Here is a 20,176-nt window from a genome sequence, read left to right as displayed (position 1 = left end):
AGATGGCTGAGTCAATGGGGCCAGTAATATGGGCCATCGCGACTTTGAGCGTAACGGCAGAGCCGATGAACTAGCGAGGCTCGGCACCAAATTGACCGATGAGTACATAGGCAATGACATAGGAATACCCTTACAAACATGTAAGCTACTCATCTTTGAAGAAATCGTAAGGAAACCAAACGAAAGATGGCGTAATGAAGCCACCTGCAAAATCGCCCGTCAACTGTGGCCAACTCTCAATGCTAAACGTACAGGATCTTGGCTTAGCCAAAATAAGCACAGTCTTGGCTCACTGATTTTAGTCATAACGGGACATTGTCTAATAGGTAGGCACACCCAAAGGATGGGCGCGCAAGCACATGTAGAAGTTGTCTTGATGAGGAAGAGACAATCTTGCACCTTCTGTGCCATTTTCCTGCTCTATCCAGACGGTGATTTACTATTTTAGGCAGACATTTTTTTAATAAATTGGAAGATCTCAGTTCTGCAGAAATAGGAGGTATTCTAAAATTTTTGAAAAGCGCACACTGGTTTTAGGAGAAATAGGGAAAGCTCCTCATGCGGCATCACGTTGGGATATATGAGCCTGAGTTCGTCCCACAGGACAACCGCTTCAACCTAACCTAACCTAAGTCTCCTGTACGCAAATTTGTGCAAGCAGAGAATGTTTGGCTTGCCTCATTGTAATGTGCCGAAAATGTAGTGATAGTGTGGAGCTCATTTAAGGAGCACCGTTTTCAATAACTCCACAAATATCTCAAATTACTCGCTTACAAATTACAATTCGCTGACTAGCTGCAACATTAATTAATTATATTTTTCCAATTTGGACAGCACAACAGAGCTACTGAGAAATACTCTTTTCGAAAGAGACAGAATTTCATCTCCTGTAAATAAACAAAATGTGTAGAACTAGAGATCGAAAACGTTTGATATGAATAATGAGAACCCAATGCTTCCATAGATATTGACTGCTTGTTGGGACTTTCGAAGTGACGGTTTGATTCGCTGCGAACATCTTTTAATTCAGCGGTGAGTTCTACAGAGCCATGAGAAGCTAAAATTAGTACTGAATAGTCTACTTAGTCCAAAGTAGCACCTGTTGGCAAGAGAGATTCTACGTTAGACTTCTAGGTTATCGGTGTTAATGCTGGTTCTTAAAACGAGTGAGCTTTAGCGCACTAAATACAGTAATTGTGTTACCACCGATCTTCGCGATATACATTTTCAGAGCTTCGTTGGTTGACCCCCTTAGACTCCTCTGTTAATGCCATGCATATAATATGTAAACGAGTCAATTCGCACAACGTAAACGATCACAGGAGCAGTGCGGGCGACGAAGGTGAGATCGATACTTCAGTCCTGGGCAACGGAATGGTCGTAACACCACCCGACTTTGAATAGGTTCGAAAAGCCATATTGCGGCTAAAAAACAACAAATGCGCAAGAACCGACTGACTACTGACCGAGCTATTCAAAGCTGGAAGCGAAGAGCTAGCACACCGCATGCACCAGCTGCTCTGTAAAATATGGTCGGATGAAAGCATGCCGAACGACTGGAACCTGAGCTTGCTTTGCCCAATCCTCAAGAAGGATGATCCTTCAAACTGCGCCAATTACTGTGGGACTAGTTTTATTATCATCGTGTACAAGGTCTTATCGAGCGTATTATGTGAGAGACTGAAGCTCATTGACAAAGAACTGATTGAACCGTATCAATGCGGCTGAAGTCTACTACCTGGCAAGTCTACTATTGACCAGATCTTCACGCTTTGTTTTGAAAAGCTCAAGACCCCACCTTCTTGTCCACTTCAAAGCTGCTTTCGATAGCACAAACAGGAACTGCCTATACGGCTGTGTAAAATGACGTTGAGCGTTACGGTAAGCTCCGTCAAGATCGAAAAGGACCTCTCCGAGCCATTCAATAAGAAGCTAAGCTTCAGACAAGGCGATCCCCTTTCGTGTGATTCCTACTGAAAAATAATTTTCGTGCTGCTAAGTTGAACCGCTTTGGCACGATATTGTCAGCCTGAACAACCGGGCGGTTTGTTCAGCGTACTCCAGTCTGGAGAAGAAAGCAGAAAAAGTGGTAAAACAAAGTACCATACAACGAGTCCTCTCGTCTTGGGCAACTCGTCATTGTTGGCAACCGCGAATTCGAAGTGGTGAAGAACTTTGTTGATCTGAGTACCAGTGTAAATGGCCAGAGGTTAAACGTCAGGATAGGGAAGGATAACTCTTGCCAAAAGGTGTTACTGTGGACTCAGGAGGCAATTTAGAAGTAGATATCTCTCGAAAAAAACGAAAATTGTAACCCTGTACACGGCGCAGAACCTTGGGCGATGACGATAACTGGTGAGGGCGCACTGAGTGCATTTAAGAGGAAAATTCTCCGAAAATCCTTTGGTTATTTTCACGTAGGCGAGAATGAGTTCCGTATCCGATGGAACAGCGAGCTGTTTGAGCCATGCCGAGATGTGGACATAGGGAAACGTATTAAAATACACCGGCTGAGCTGAATTGTCCTTGTCTCGAGGATGAACGAAAGTGCTGCGGCACGGCAGTTCTTCGAGAGGGAACTGATATACGACGGGGAAGAGGAAAACCTAATTTGCGTGGTGGAGACCAAGTGAGGCATAACCTGGCAGCGCACGGTGTCACCAGCTAGATGTCACGGTGACCGAGCTAGATGGCGCAATGTTTTAGATTCGGCCAAAACCGACACCGCGAACTCCTTGTGGACAATTCCCTTGGAATCGTAAAATCAAATGAGAATCGACTTGATTTTTAATTTCTCCAAACGCTTTTTTTTGGGTGGTGGTTCGCCTGGGGTCTTCCATTCGGCACTTTGACGCTTAGTTCATGCTAGAGACACCACGTGTCATCACCAGTTACAATGTTGTAAAGGAAGTTCTCGTCTTTTCTGGCCTCTTTAATGAGTTCTTTCGAATGTTGAATTCTGATCAATTTTTGGTCTTCAGTTAACTTGTGGGGAATAGAACGAGCTCAGGCCCAAATGTTCAGGTAAAATGCGATAAATCGATGTTTTGGAGATATTCAATTCCGATTACATGAATTCCAATGCTGATTTTTGTTCAGTTGTGATAAATCTACGAGCAATTTTAATTGAGTTTTCGTTGATTCTTCAATTTTGGGCAGCCCGTATGTTCATTGTCATTTATGTCCTCACAACCATCTCTGAAACGTGTAAACCCATGAATGGTTCGGCACGAGATAGACAATCACCGCCATAAACTTATTTTATCAATTCAAATATTTCGGTTACAATGTTCCGATTTTAAAACAATTAGCTATTAGCTCTTTGTTCGAAACTCATTTTTGTACCGATGACACAAACATACCGACACTTTAGACCCAATAACTTCGCTTCCACTGAACCGAATGTCACCAAGCTTTCACTGGCTCATTAAATGCACTAGCTCATTAAAAAAATGGCGCCATCAGAAACAGTTTTATGACGCCAGTCTTGTTTATGTTGGACTTCACCTGGTATGTAAGCGATCCTTAAGATCAGGTGAATCAGCCGTGACAGAAATCCAGAAATTTTGGCATGTTTTTGGTGTATTGTGTTGATCGAATGCATGACGGAGAAAGTGGCGGAAGTCACTTGAATGAAATCTGGTTGCATAATTTGATTGCTTGTTATCTCCAATAGGCCTTTTTGGTATGCCAAAGTAACTGAGTTTACTTCAATTCATTTAATTTTAAAAAATATACTTGTATTTGAGTCACCCGGTATGTAGAGTTGGGTGTCAGTGCAGCACTTGAATACTTGGTGTTGTGGTTTATTGAAGCTTTTCAAGGACTTTTTGCTGCAACCACAATATCGATGACTTCTACAAGCGCAAAAAGTGTTGAGAGTCGGATTTTCTAATTTCAAATATATTTTCTCTTTTTTAAACTGTAAAAATTTGTGCTTTAAATTCGAATCAGTGTGTCAGAACAGCAAACAGATGCAAAATAAATAAGCATTCGTGTAAAGATGTGCACGTATTTGGTGCATGTCCAGTTATTTTGTGTATGCCACAACTGTGTATGTATGTTTGATTGTATGCACGTGTCAACTTTTCCTGTTAAACTTTATTTTATTCCTCCTTTTATCGATTCTCTTTGTGCTGAGCAATCGCAATTGCAGTAGGTGAAGTTTTCGATGAAAACATTCTGTGTTAAGTGCTCATCGCTCATGCTAAATGTTGGTAAACTTGTATGTATGTATGTCCTGCATCAAATACAGCCGTACTCGTGTTTTTCTGAAAATTACTGCTTTATCGGTAAAGGATCGAAATATTAGCATCTGACGATATTATCTTTTAAGCAATAAATTCCAATACATTTTCACAAAAATAGACGACAAAGAAGTTTAAAATATAAGCAATAACCCCGTAGAACAAACCGTGATAAGATTTATAAAATCTCGGAGGATAAGATGACTGGGACACGTGTTTAGATTGCGCCCTGTTGGAGGCCGAAGAATAGGACGCCCGAGAAAGAGATGGCTCGAAGGTGTTGAAGATAACCTTGCAAAGCTGAACGTGCGGCGGTGGAAGGAAATAGCCTTAGATAGAGACAGGAGGCGCAAGGTTGTGAATGCAGCAATGGTTCACCAACGACTGTGATGCTAGGAAGACGAAGAAGAACCCCGTAGAAATGTTCAAACTCGAGAAAAATACTCGCATTTTTTTATTTTAAAAATCATATTAGTTTGGCAACGACGAGATGGGTTCGTATAATACTATCGTGTCCAGCTTTGAAGTCAATAAACTAATGAAATGTGGTTACATTGTTTTCATGGGGTGTTTCAAAGATTTGTCTTTGAATAATTTGGTTTACAGTGGACCTTCCTGATATGAAACCTGCCGCTCAATGTTACAGAATATTTTATAGCAAATATTAAGGAGTGTTATCGGCCTTCGAAATCAAACATCTTAGAAAGAGTTAGGAAAGCGAACCTAGTTTTTTTATGCCTGCAAGAGAGCTTTAGGTACGACCTGGGGAATTAAACCTAAACTTATGGCTTTATACTGCTGTCATCGGACCCGGTATTTAAGATCCTACTTCTTAAAGAATATAGATAATCTATACACTTTAGGTGTCAACCACCTTTTCCGCTTTGACCATAGCTCGAGATGGTTCAATATGGAAAGGGAAATGTAGCCCTGCCCCTGCGGCTCTCAACGGACCCATTTCGTGGTCTAAGTGGCATCGGGGTTTTTATGTGCGATGCGGCTGCCAAACCTAACTAAGCTATCGGTCTATAGTTTTCATACTTGCATTTGTTTCCGACTGTCAGATTATTCCAACTGTTCTGGCTTACGCTCATCCTGCCAATCTTTTTTACATTTGAGAATTATTTCGTGGTCTAAGTGGCATCGGGGTTTTTATGTGCGATGCGGCTGCCAAACCTAACTAAGCTATCGGTCTATAGTTCTCATACTTGCATTTGTTTCCGACTGTCAGATTATTCCAACTGTTCTGGCTTACGCTCATCCTGCCAATCTTTTTTACATTTGAGAATTATTTCGCTCAGGGATATTTGGCGCCTATGCTTAACAATTTTTGGATGTAATTCATCTACTCCTGGAGCCAACTAATTGACATAAACAAAAATATCAATGAGAGCAAAGTCAGTTTCGGCCTGCTGAACAGTCCAACTCCATGCTGCTCTATCCGTTCCCGCCTCCTTTCAGTTCTTTAGATTAAGTTGATCCAGGTCTTTTTTTCTTTTCATCTGTCCAACTCGATTTTGGTCTTCCTTTTGCTTTATTTTTGTATGCATTCTCCTGTATTTTCATGGGATCTTGAACTATTAATTCTCATAACGTGGCCTAGCCGTGGTTCGTCCAGTTCATCATTCCATCGTATGCGCCATCGGTGCTTAATTCTAAATAGTCTATAGTTGTTGTGAGAAGCATATCTTTCTAAACTATAATTGTTTTTGTAGCCTCAATTAAAAATGTCCCAAAAGTGCTGAATTTCCATCTCATTGAGCCTGTTAATTTTAATATGTATTTCCCATGATACTCTCCCTAAACCTACATACAAATTTTATAGATGCGAATAAAAATTCTAACACATATTTCTACCTTCTTCCTTTACAGCACCATGCAAAACAGTGACACTCACACAAAATTGGTTTGGACGCTCAATTATTGCCTCATTGAATGGACATCGAAATTTGTGCCACAATGTCATTTGCTGTCGAATACAGTAATAGCGGCAGGTAATTTCCTGAGGAAGACCAGTAATGAGGATGTCTATTTGTGTGTATTGCATGTAAGTACCTACCAACATATAAACAGATGCATACTCGTATAATTACTTATTATTGTCTGGCCATATATGGGGAATGATTGGTTACGAACTAGTCTTCTTGTGAACATATCGTTTTTTTTCTCTCCTTGTTCACTGCTATCGAAACATATCGTACTGATATTTTGACTTTATCGGCCGTTCGTAATTAGTGTTCCATTGGACCAATTAAAATTAATTATTATTGTTGTTATAATTTTCATTGGACTTTGGTATATGGCCACCTCCGATGTAGTCTATTTTGACCGTAAATCCATAATTGCCCTTCCTTTCACTTTTTGACCCATATCATCAATGGATTTAGCGTCTCACCAGTTAGGCGTGGGAGTCTTCGACGGGCGAGTGCAAAACATTCGCAGAAGATTGGCTTTGGCCTTTCATCGTGGAGCGCGCGAAAGAAAGACGCTTGTTTCTGCTCACCCTAGTCTTTTGAAATGATAGCGGAAATTTCAATGTCCCGTTCAATATCCAGCGAGAGTTGGCAAGTCCTCTCTATCTAGTTGTAAGAGACTATTAGATGTTCGTCTAAAAGAGTGGACAAACTGTTTGGCCAGCCTCTGTTCTGGACTTTCCATCCAGTGGCTTTTGAACTCTTTGTCTTCCCACTCGTTTATGATTTCCTTTATGTGGGCTTTAGTAAACCCGAAAAAGGGTTCTGGTGCATGCAATTTCGATATAGCGCCTTATTTTGCTAAACAGTCCGCCTGCTCACTGCCGGCATAATATTCATGTCCTGTTACCCCGTTCAGTAAGACGGTGTTCCTTACTTCTCGGTGGAGGACAGGGGGGCATCTCTTTACGAGTTTAGATGTTATTTTGTGAGAAATTCAGCTGTCTGTCTATCTGGAAATATCCAGTTGAGCCTCGAAGTCTCTTCCTGAAAACATTCTCTACAGCAAATTTCTATGCCATGGATCTCCGCTTGAAAGACTATGGGATAAACGCCCGTAGGTATCGCTCTTTTAAAATTCAAAACTCAAATACACCCGCACCAGTCCTACCATCCGCAAATTTCGAACCCTCCTGTGTACCAGATTTGCGAGTAAAGTGCACTCGACTGAATCCATCCGTGGCGTAGGTTCTATTGCCGTAGTTAAGCCATTGCACATCAATTAAAGCAATTTACTTCATTTTGTTCTCAGTAAATGACCATGTTTTACCAAAATGATGTGGGTAGTCCGAAAAGGCGTCGTCGCCTTGGTAAAAGCAGCATCTAAGGGAGATTTCTAAGTGAGGGTTTTGTGAAGCACCACACCAAGGTATATTGCTTGCTGAGAAAACCTGATCCTTATACTCCCTAGAGTTGGTTCTATCACGGAAAGGTTCCTTCTCCTGGTAAATGGCACTAGGATTATCTATTTCAGATTTATGGGAACCCTTTGTTGTCACTACATTTCTGTGTGATGTCCAGCACTTAATTTATAACCTTTCCATTTCGAGTTTTTCATCTGAGATGGGTGTTGAGGATGTATAGAGATAAAACACTCAATCCTTACTGTTCTTTCAACATATGGCCACCAGTCCGGAGTTGTATTGAAGCTCAACTGGTAGTAGTCTTGGCAACGAAGTCTGACCGGAGACTTCAATCTGGTGCCACTGGGAACAGGAGTCCTCGGAGTTTGCTCCGACATGTTCGCAGGGACGGCCCCTCGGAGAGTATCGCGGAGAGTATCCACAGCAGAGTCTTTTTAGCTCGATGTGGAGTTGCATTGTAACCGGGTGTCGGACCCATAGTACGACAGAGGTTGAGGTAGGCGTCGGATCCCACCAAGGTGGCTAGCGTCCATTCCATACTGGCAATTGGTACCGTAAATGCTTTTCGCGTTTTGGGGCGCTGATCAGCGCATTTGTCGGCAGGTACTCACGTAAAAACACACTGGATGCTGTCCCTCTAAAAATCCCCCAGGATTAGAATTTGCCCGAGGTAAGGTATGCCTGCCGTAAAAGGCGATTGAAACCTAAGGTTACCAGTCCGTAAGCAGTATGGAAGCTCAACTGGTAATCTCATGGGCTACAAGGTCAGATCGAAGACTTAATCTTGACACTTTGTCGAGCAGGAGCATTCACAGTTCGCGCTGAGCTGTTCTTAGGACGTCCCATCCTGGAGTTTTGTGGAATCTGTGGTTAATACCTAAAACGCGGTTGAATCCTTTTTGGTGATTGAAGCGGCGTTGCATTGCAACCGAGTGCCCGGACCCATAGGGCAGCAGATGTTCAGATGGGCCTTGAGCCCTACCAAGGCGGTTAGTGTGTCCATGTCAGACTGCCAATCGGTGCTAAGACTCTGTAATTACTTAGAACGTCGTTCCTATAACAAAGCTGAGGACGGAAATTTCAACACACGAAATGTGATTAAAATCATTTGAAATCAATTCTTTTTCGTATGGTGAAACTACTTTTTGAATTTTTTTTTGGAAGAAAGAAGGAAATACTATACAGCTTTCAGCATCTCTTGAAGAACCCCTTCCGGTTCGGTCGAAAATTGCCGTTTATCCAAAGGCAAGTTATCTACAATGGCGAGAGATACTGTATTCTTCACGTTAAGCAGCTATCAGTCATTGCTCTAAATTGTTAGTTGACTTATGCATTGCATATAAAAATGTAATTAACTGAAGTAATGCAAGGTGATGGAAGGAAAAAGAATAAAAACACTTATAACACCTTTTTGTCTCATTTAGACTGCTTACTTTCGGACTAGTTACCTTCATACTAGTTACTTTCGGACTAGTTCACTTTGCAACTAGTGTGGTACTAGACGTATGCGGCCCAAATAAGATTTTACTACTTTGTTGTGCAATTACATGTACCAGCTAATGCTCAATTCAATATACGAGTATGCATGTACACTCATTGATGTGTATGACGCACATATGCATGTATAATCATAGCAATTAAATTTTATGAATATGTATATCTGTACTTGTAAATGCTTAGGGATTACAAATCGCAGTCACCATACACACGGCAGTGACTAACATACCGACCTACTCTTGCATATGCAGAGACCAGAGAGAGATATTCTCAACTGCACTTCCGAATTCATTCATATTAGTAAATGTAAATATCAAAGTGCGCTCATACATGCATACACACATAGCACATTTCGACATTCATACATTTCACTCTGCTGTGAACTCGTCTATGCTACCCAATCATTTGTTTGATTGTGTTTGTGGAAGGAAATCCAATTTCAACCACAAACTTTTAAATTCCTGCTATGCTTTATAATTACCACAAGCGAAATAGCAAGGATCTGCTGCTAACTATTAAGTGAAGGAAAGCAATAAAGGTATTAAATTGAAAAAGCAATTGCAATTAAAGAATGTGCATTTAAAATAAAACAAAAATGAAAAGAAATCACACACACATACATACAAAAAATATACACATCAATTTATGAAATTTCACATGTGCGGGTTTGTTCAATTTTCCTTGAAATAATCCAATAAAAGACAATAAATCAGAGAATGGAATTCATATTTTTGTTGTAACAAAATCTATTTACGAGATAAAACCAGTGATTAATAGTCGTGCATTTGTAGTGATAGCTAATACAGGGTGGATTTTAGATTTAAGGGTTATGTTTAGCTTTGACAACTCAAATAATTTTCTTGTTTTGTTTTATTTTAGTCTAGAGAAATCAGTCTACAAATCTTTCAGATTATAATATATTAAAAACATTTTTGAATATTTGGTTTTAGTTTTAGTTTGCTTTGCGATTCTTGTTGCTGAAAATTATATAAACTTAGACTTACTTAGACTAAAGTTGTGATTACCATAGTTGTGGCAGAATAGAATGCATTTCACCATTGGCTCATTGCAGGCATAGTTGGCGCTATGCTGTTGATATAATCGTACATATAAACGACCCTGCTTTAAATTGTGCCGGTTTGCTTGAAGTTTAATTCAACTCAATAGTTCAGTGTTTTTTATATTGGAATTTAAAAGATTTTATACACAATGACAACCGAAAAGTAGATTCGTCTATTTTCAAGGCTTCACAGTCAAATCGATTTGCGTCTGCCTATACCCTATCAGAAAGTACCGCGAATGTTTAAATAAAACAAAACAGAGTAAATTTCACGCGAATTTATTTTATCTCCTTCAAAATATTATATGACTCCATGCACCCCTGGTAGGCCGACAAAGGGATGGGTTTCAGCTCCTTCGTCGCATTCTCTTTGATTTCCTCCATCGATTGAAATCTCCTTCCACAAAGAGGTGACTTCAACTTGGAAAACAAAAATAAATCGCACGGGACCGTATCAGGTGAATGCGGTGCTTTGACGATGGTATTTACTTGGTGTGTGGTCAAATTATCCAGCACAATTAGAGCTTGGTGCAATGGCGCGTTATCACCATGCAAAATCCAAGAATTCTTTGCCCAAATTTCCAGTCGCTTGCGAGGTACAGCATCTCTCAAACGCTTCAAAATAGATAAATAATATTCTTCTCATTGACTGTCTGGCCCGATGGAAGGTACTCATGGTGCACTACGCCTTGGCAATCGAAGAAAACAGTCAACATCACCTTCCCGATACTTTTTGATCATAAGGTATACTCGTGACTATGTTAGGGATACCTTTGGGACAGCTTATAAAAGGTTTTTCAATTGGCGCGGGTGGATTTTGGCGCCCTGTGGCAGCCATTTTGTTTTGGTGACATCTGTCAAATCTTTTGTTTATTATTCAGTTGTTTATGCCAAATCATCATGGCAAGTTACACGATTGAACAGCTCGTTCAAATGATAAAACTTTATTATCAAAATGTGTGTTCATTAACGCAAACGTTGCGCGCATTGCGCCCATTTTTCGGTAGACGTGGTGGCCCTTCAAAGTCGACTCTTCAACGTTTGGTGGCCAAATTTGAGACGACCGGGTCAGTAAACAATCAGCCAACACCCGTACGTTCAAGGAACGCAAGATCAGCCGAGAACATTGCCGCGGTCCGTGAAAGTGTACAGCAGAACCCGAGGCAGTCTATTCCTCGCCGTGCACAAGAACTTGGCCTTTCGCAGACTTCAACTTGGCAAATTTTGCGTCGGGACTTGGGCCTACACCCATACAAGATCCAACTGACCCAGGAGCTCAAAGTTGATGACCATAGACAACCCCGTTTGTTCGCTGACTGGGCTTCGAATCGTTTGGAAGAGAACCCCAGTTTTGGGCGAAAAATCATCTTTAGTGACGAGGGGAATTTTTAATGAATGGCTATGTTAACAAACAAAATTGCCGTATATGGGACGACACCAATCCACACGAAGTTCACCAGGTGATAATGCATCTTCAAAAAGTTACCGTTTGGTGTGGATTTTGGGCCGGCGGCGTCATTGGTCCGTACTTTTTTGAAAACGACGTTGGTGAGGCGGTCACCGTCATCAGTGAAGTGTTCCGTATTACGACGTATTAATTGACTATATAAGCAATATGGACATTCATCCTGAACTGTCATTGGTTTCTCTTATGTATGTCAAGCTCCAAAGCACCAGATTCAATAAAAAAAATATTTTTACTTAGAGTTTTTTAAATTTGTTTATATTTTTGTAGAAGGTAGTCCAGTATGCATACAGCTATGGGCAGAGAAATAGCGCACTTCTCCACAATAACATATAATGATGATTACTTTTACTAGATAGTTGATCTAGTGAAACAATTATTTTTGCACAAATATATTTCTCTCTCTCTCTTAGCTTCACAGTCTGTGGTGGGCCATAGCTTCATCAACAATCCTCCTCCAGATCAGTGTCTCTCTTGTCTCATTTCTCCAAACCAACTTTCATCGCTTTTAAGTCTGCTTGGGCATCAGCAAGCCATCTCTTTCTTGGTCGGCCTCTCTTTCTTCCTCCGATTGGGTGCAAAGTAAACACCCTTTTTTGAATACTTTCGTTTGGCATTCTTATGATGTGGCCAATCCATCTAATCTATTCTAGTATTATCGAAAAAGAAAAAAATTTGTTTCGATATCTACGACGTCTCAAAAGCGGAGCTCCCAGCCCTACTTAGATTCGCCAAAAGCGCTGACATCCTACATGATGTCTACTTTAGGTATTCATAGAGGTCGGTCTCCTTCTGGTATCGCTAGGGACCAAAAGGTCTATGCGTGGCTTATTGCCAACCAGACTAACCTAACCTAACCTACGACTATAAGAAGCTCATCAAATCGGAATTTATCACGGTTTGAACTGGACACTGAAATAGCGCACTTTTATCATTCTGCAAGAGAAACAGAAATTATTAATTTAAAATTGGCTAAATTTGTTTATTAATTTCTTACCTGATTATTGTTTTGTTGAGTATGCATTATAATGCATACATAATGCATACATGATAATTATCTTTCGAAACTGTTTCACACCTGCGAGATAAACTTTTCATTAACTTTTAACATCTCTCGAAAGGAGTAGAGTTCCCTGCTTCCTGTACTTCTTGCTTTAGTGTGTCTTCATTGAAATTTTAAAATTTTTTTTGCTCAACCTTAACCTTAATATCGTTCCAAAAATGGAGTTGATATCGAAGCTTTGCGCTGGCCACTTTAGAACTGCAATTTTTTCTTGAAATTACTGCTCTTAGTAATTATATGTGAAAAATTACATCATTTAAATGCCTACCAATTCCACCGCACGTCTACAGCTAAAATTCGCCAAACATTGGATTCATGAATACCAAATTATTGAGAACGTTGAAGGTTATTCAGCAACACTTTACGCTGCAACAGATTATTCTCAACAGAATGTCCAGTTTTTGGTCGGCCAGTCCTTTTTCTATACTCGACAGAACCAATTTCTGGAAATTTTCTCCCCAACCTTTAAGCATTCGAAACTTATTTCCACCAAAAAAAAATCACGAATAACGAGATGTGTTGTTTTTAAAGATCGACCGATTTGATAATAAGTTTCAATAATTTTAATGAGTGTCCGCTTGACAAAACGTCAAAGATGCCATAAAAAAGGTGGTACCGCCTAGGAAATGTTCACTACTGCTATCTAGACATCGCTCTTTAAAGACCCTTCATGCTTCCATACTAAAAAAAAGAAACAAAAAAACAAATTTCTGTACGAAAAGTTTGTGGTATAAAATGTAGTTAATGTTTCCGCTTGTGATCGAATTTGGCTTTGGCTGCGCCTGAAATCATCTTGCAATAAAATGCTTACATTTGTAATGCAGATCTCACTGTTAACATAATCGTCTCTATAATGCCAACGATGTTAAGTTTCTCCAGTAACATTAATATGCTCTGGTTTACCGTTCTGTATGGAACTGACGAGATTAGATATAACCAGAGAATGTTAATGAAATTTTATTTACATTAATATTGAAATAATTAAAATTGACAAAACATGAAGTTGCATTCAGATTAAGATTCATTTCATTAACATTCGCTGATACTACAATAATTAGAGCATTAAAATTCGCGTTTTTACTGTAGTTACAAGTGAACTATAATTAAGACTTCACGTTTATATGTAAACTGTTAAAAGGGGCTCTGATAATCTCTGTAAAGGTAAATTTAGTTATATTAACAGACAGTGTTCGTGAAATTCATTAACATTCTCTGGTATTATTTCATAGTGAGCTGGCATCATAAGTAAAATACGTAGAGTTGTCATATAATTTTTTTTATTGAAACATTAAACATTAATTTACATTTCAAGCTATTACACCTAATTAACATAACAGGCAAGTAATGTTTTTTTTTTCAAACATGGACATACATATTATAAATATGTCATATAATGAACTTTCACTTTCTCTTTCTGAATTTTCAGAGTTCAGTTTCTGTTTTTAATTTTTTTTTGTTTTTTTTTTTTTTTTGTTTTTTTTGTTTTTGTTTGTTAAATAAGTCGATTTATAAAAATTATTGTTCTCACACAAAGTCCAAGTAGACAAATAACTTTTTTTCCACAGCTTGCTATGTAATCCCCATTTGCATTGGTGATTTCTTAAATTTGTTTATTAGCATAATTTTGCTTATCGAGAGACTTTCAAATAAGCCACATCGAAATCCTAACCAAATATTCTAAATAAAAGTCAAACAACTTTTCCAGCTGAATTTGTGTTATGACTTCATAGACTTCATTCCATGCAAAAATAAACATAGCGCAGCACTTTAAACATTTACCTTTAACCAGCAATAATCGCGACACACACGCACACGCAGCAATAATGGGAGATGAACACACTTGGCCGCTTAAGTGAGTCCTTTTTCATGTAACATCAGCAGTAGTTAAATCACTACGCTGCATTGACCATCAGCGACGCCCAAAAAAAAAAAACAAAAAAAACAGCAGCAAAACCAACAAAAAACAAATGCACACGAAAATGTTTGCATGTGCATACGTAAGTATGTGTGGGTGTATGGCAACTTGAAAGCTCGCCGTTGACTGAGCGTTTATTATCAGGACTGCTGTCACAGAAACGCTACCCCGCCCGTCGAGCTGTTAGAAATCGAGTTTATGTGTTCGATAGTGTTGGACATGCATGTCCGTAGTTGTTAGTGCAGCCATTCTTTGCCCGCTATTAGATGCATATACTCGTACATATACATACATCTATGTGCGCTTGTGTGTGGAGTGCGCGTGGGAATGCTACTTTCGCTGTTTCTTGTTTCTAACAACATTCGCCATTTATGCCAAGCGTTCACTTTTCTGCTTGCCACTGTGCGCATACTGACATATAGAAACACACAGATACACACATGCATATATAATGTACACACACTTACATATGTACATACATATGTATTGCCATTTGTGCTGCCATTTTTTCAATCTTACTCCTTTGGCACTCTGCGCCACTTACTTTTCTATTTTCTTGCCTTTGTGTTGTGACACTCCTTCCTTGCTGCTGTCACAGCCAACGCCATCGCCATCGCCATCGTCACACCTTCTTCTCCCCTGCTGCCATCCAACATCAGCAAGCATTATTCGTTCATCTGTTATCCTTTTGTTTGTCTCCGTCACCCATAGCTGTCTGACTCTCGATATCGTCAGTTTAGTGCTTTGTTGATTTGCCGCAGGACATCGCTGCTTGACGAGAAGCCTTCTGCGGCGCAGCGACGTATGAATGACCGCTGTGGCCGTCGTTGGTGGTCAGTGGCCCAGTGCTGCTGCTTGTTAATTGGTTTTTTGATTGGCAATTTTCAAAACTAACAACAAAAAGACGCGTACAGCCATCCGTACATATGCAAGTCTATGTACATATGTGTGCACTCATACATACGTAACTATATATATATGTATGTATGTATGTATTTGTAGTCGCATTTATTTTTATAGCTGCGTATGAGAAATCAAAAAAAGGAGGCCAAAACACAGCGCGCTTGCCGTTTGATGCTGGTTGACTGGCTGGCTGGCCGATCATTGGGCGCTTGGTTGACCCTTGTTGACCGGAATCAATGCGTTGCGTTTACGCTTGAATTGTGCCATGACATTGCCGACCACCACGCACACTTGTCCAAATAGCCCCGACCCTTACACCTTTTGCCGAACAGGCGTGTTAATGTGTGCGTCGCATGGCTGAGTAGGCGGCTAAAGCTAAAGTGAACTAACTGGCCAGTTAGTTGTTGTTTGTAGTTGTTTATTTGCGCTCACATGTCCCAGCGTGCATAGCTATGTATATATGCATGTGTGTGTGTGTGTGCTTTGTTAGTTTAGCAAATAGTTAAATAACACTTTGGGACCATGAAAATACCTAATGGACGTTGGTTTAATTGTGTGGATTATGGCCGGCTTGTTGGGCGACAATTAAAACGAAAAACGAAAACGCAAAGCGCAATAAGCAAAACAACATCCATTCTGCGTGGCTGCGTACATGAACAGCATAAATTGCAGCAATTAGTTGTAAACACTCAAGCATTGAGTAAATAGTCGTACAAGTACTTGCAACCAACAAAAAGTGGTTGTAAAAGTTTATGGAAATTTTATTATTTACATCTCTGTATGTGTGTGTGTGTGTGTGTGTTCCCAGCTGTATGTCAACAATGCATTGCACCACTTTTTGTTTTAATCTGTAAAATATTAAGAAATTTTCCGGTTTGTTTAATCTACATGGAATTTGTATTTTCTAATTTGAGGTTGTTGGAAAAATTCCCCAATTTTAAGCTATTAACTTGGAACAAACACAAAGTGAGCCTTTTGTGTTCTTATTCATTTAAATTGAAAAAAGATGTACAGGTTGGCAAGCCCTTAATTTACGCAAACTTGCAAACGTTTGTTGTGAGTGTAGAACGATTTCATTTAACCGTCGGTAGACACACTCGGGTGTGAGTCACCCCACAAATTGTTTGATGGCTTGTGGTTTGTTTATTTCTAATATATGGAAATATACCGTTAGCTGTATTTTAGCAACGCCGATTTTACACTTCCAGTTCAGGCAGTAAGTCCTCCATCCACCCTTATGGGTATTCTGCGGTCTAACCTGGCCATACTTACAAGCTGAACTGAGAGTAGGGGACTCGGTAGAAACCCCGCAAGACCTGAAATAATTCTCTTTACAAAGAAACATGGGCTTCCTATAATCGCCCCGTTAGTTTCTAAGGGTGTGGAGATTACTTTGAGAGGGAATATCAAGTACTTAGAACTCATAGGTACGGAGGTAGGTAGGTAAGATGGCAAGAGTACCCCAGGTACACTTCAAGTAGCACTTACATGCCGTTACTATAATGTGAACCACTACCTGTGAAAAGATTTAAGGTAGAGAAAACCCGTCTACAGCCATATAGTGCTGTTTATGTAATGGAGCAGAGAAAAGGGATCTAGGCTGGAGAATTTCTTTTAGCAATCCCCAAAGGGCACGCTAAGGAATCTCAAGCGCCTAGCCGCCATCTACCGAACATTTGCAGAGAAAGTGTTCAACAGTCTCTTTCTCTGCAGGATCCCCACAGCTTCTGCAATAGGGGTTGTACGGAATTCCAAGCTTCTCCGCATGAGTACCGATCACCCAGTGACCAGTGAATACCGCAATGGGTTTGGAAATTGAATGACGGGAATTCCCATTACCTTAAGCGTTCTGTTTCTATCGTATTGAGGCCATAGTATTTTCGAAATAGCACACGATGAAACAGACCTCCATCTGTCTTTCGCTTTTTGTTAGAAAGAAATTGTGTAGTTTCCCTTTAACAACGGTCAAGTGGACACCGATGTCTGGGAAGGGGACAGCTGAAACCGCCTTTGTCGACTCCTTCCTGGCAAGCTCATCGGCAATTTCATTTCCTTCCATATTCCTGTGCCTAGGAACCCAGACAAGGGAAATATTTCCTGCACGTTCGAAACGTTTGAGTTCCTCCTTAGGACTCATATTAGATAGGAAACTGACTTGCAATAAGGCAGTCGGCATTAAATGGGGGTTAACACCTCGTTTTACACATTGGCTCTCTATTGCTGTAGTTAGCCAAGTTAGCCAATCTTAATACAAGAAATACTTGTATGGCAGCCATCAGCTTAAAAGGCGAGTTATGCTAATATCTTGAAGGAAGCCTTAGATCTCGTAGGGAAATATGTGGGCGCCGCCTCGGCGTTTAGGCTTAAAAGTATGGCGCTATGGAAAGACCGGTGGTTGAGCCACGTCTCTATTTTGCACACTCTGAAACAAGAAATGGACTACGCTGTTCCTAAATTTACCTTTGACGGACTCTTCAAGACGAGAGTGGCGAACACCAAGGTCATGGAGAATGGGGGATATAAATTTCTATACAGATGGTGCCAAGCAAGACGATAGGCTTGGCTTTGTAGTATTTGTGAAGGAATTTATTTCTTTATTTATTTATTTTAATAATCTGTAGTACAATTAAAAATACTTGTATATCCTGCAATTGAATCTGTCTAGTCCAGCTTTTAGGATCCTTGTGAAACATCACCATGCACCGACTTAGGCTGCAATATTGGTTGACTTGATTTGACGTTTTGCATTCTATTCTCAAGATATCTGGCTATAAGCTTCACTCTACTGTATTTGGAATCAAAATATTATTTTAGCTTCATATAAAGCGGGTTATAGTCCACCGAATCAAACGCCTTAGATAAATGAAGTAAACATATACATAAGTTTTAAGTCGCCATTGTCAAAGTTTATTCGAGTAAGGTCCAGTATTTTTTCAATTTTATTCCTATTTGTGGTATGTCTCTTGTTGATTTCCACAAATGGAGGGACCTACATTATGTCGCCTCCGAATCGCAGACGGTTTTTTGTTTTTGTATGAATAGCTTTTTCATTGCCTGCCGTGGGGCCATTGCCTGCCGGGTTTTTAAACCCGTCCACCACCAAATGATAGTCACGCACCTATCCATTCTGCTATGGCGGCCACTTGCACACATACAGATGAAAAATGTATTTATATTTTGATTATTCACTAACACAAATGTACGCACATTTTTAATTGCAGGGACTTGAGCGCATCGTAGTCATCAGCAACACTGGCAATGGCGGCACTAATTCAGGGAACAATCCGGCTGGTATATTAGGCCTTGGCATAGTGACGCCACTGCTGCGCAACAAAATCGAAAAATTAGCATTGGAATTGATAAAATTGGAAAATGAAAGATTTTCGATACCAGCACTACAGCTCTTGCTGTCCTGTATGTATGTGGGTAAGCGAATTTTCACATATTTATATTATATTTATTTGTTTATTTATTTATCAGTAAAAATGAGTGCATGAAATGGAATAGTATGAGTAAATTTAAATTTTTTCATAACTAAAATAAATATTACAAAATAAAAAAAAAATTAAATATAACAAGAAAATTTAAGAATAAAAAAATATTTTGTTAAAAAAATAATAATTATTATATATTAATAAAAAAAATTGCAAACATAATTATAAAAAAATAATAATAAAGAAAAAATTTATAAAATAAAATAAAAAAATTAACAAAAAATTAAATAAATAATAATAATAAGAAAAAAATTAACGAAAAAAATAGTAATAAAAAACAAGTAAATAAAAAATTACAAGAAACAATTAAAAAAAAGTGTATTAAAAAAAAGCAACAGAAAACAAAAGATTTAAAAAAATTACGAAAAAAAACCAAAACAAATAAATAAAAATTAAAACCAAAAATAAGCATAATAAAAATGGGTAGTACAAAAAAAACCATAAAAAAAACAAAATGAAACGGAACAAAAGGATAAATAATACAAAATTAGAAAAAAATGAAGACTAAAAAAAGAAATAATAATAATAATAATAATAATTTAAAAGAAAATTGAAATAAAACTAAAAATTTAAGAATAAAAAAATAATATTCAAATAAAAAAAATAAATATAAAAATAAAAATAAAAAATAAAATAAAAAATAAAATAAAAAATAAAATAAAAAATAAATAAAAACAAAATAATAAAAAAATAATAATAATAAAAAATAGAAAAATAATAATAACAAAAAAGTAAATAAAAAATAATAATAAGAAAAATAATAACAAAATAATAATAAAAAAATATAAATAAAAAATAAAAAAGTTACTTAAAAAAATACAGATGGTTCAAAACAAGACGGCAAAGTGGGATTTGGAATCTTTTCCAATTCCCCTCACATCAATCTATCATTTAGATTACCCGATTACTGTAGCGTATTCCAAGCGGAAGTATGCGCTATCTGGTATGCTGCGAAAACTCTCTTAGAAAATAGAATATCACTAGAGGATATCCGCTTTTTCACCGACAGTCAAGCGGCCGTTCGAGCACTCAGCTCCTCTTATACCCACTCCGATGTGGTTCGATCCTGTCTCTTATCTCTTAACGAGATAAGTGTTCAGAATTCTGTCCAAGTTATCTGGATACCGGGTCACAGTGGATTCGAAGGTAACTGCAAAGCTGATGAGCTCGCAAGAGCTGGAGCTGCGCAATCATA

The 20,176-nt window shown here is 38.8% G+C and overlaps 1 protein-coding gene across 1 annotated transcript in view; it reads left to right on the top strand.

Moving 5' to 3' along the window:
- LOC129241666 (uncharacterized) overlaps positions 1–20,176 on the top strand; it is a 296,838-nt gene that overhangs the window by 233,770 nt on the left and 42,892 nt on the right. The window contains exons 26-27 of the mRNA XM_054878126.1: positions 6,120–6,294; positions 18,709–18,913. Coding sequence (XP_054734101.1) covers positions 6,120–6,294; positions 18,709–18,913 — 380 coding nt within the window. The remainder of the gene's footprint in view (positions 1–6,119; positions 6,295–18,708; positions 18,914–20,176) is intronic.

This window comes from Anastrepha obliqua, chromosome 1, assembly GCF_027943255.1.
Source record: "Anastrepha obliqua isolate idAnaObli1 chromosome 1, idAnaObli1_1.0, whole genome shotgun sequence".
Taxonomy (NCBI): domain Eukaryota; kingdom Metazoa; phylum Arthropoda; class Insecta; order Diptera; family Tephritidae; genus Anastrepha; species Anastrepha obliqua.
Note: the sequence above shows the minus strand (reverse complement) of the source record. Positions and strands in the feature narration are given on the sequence as shown.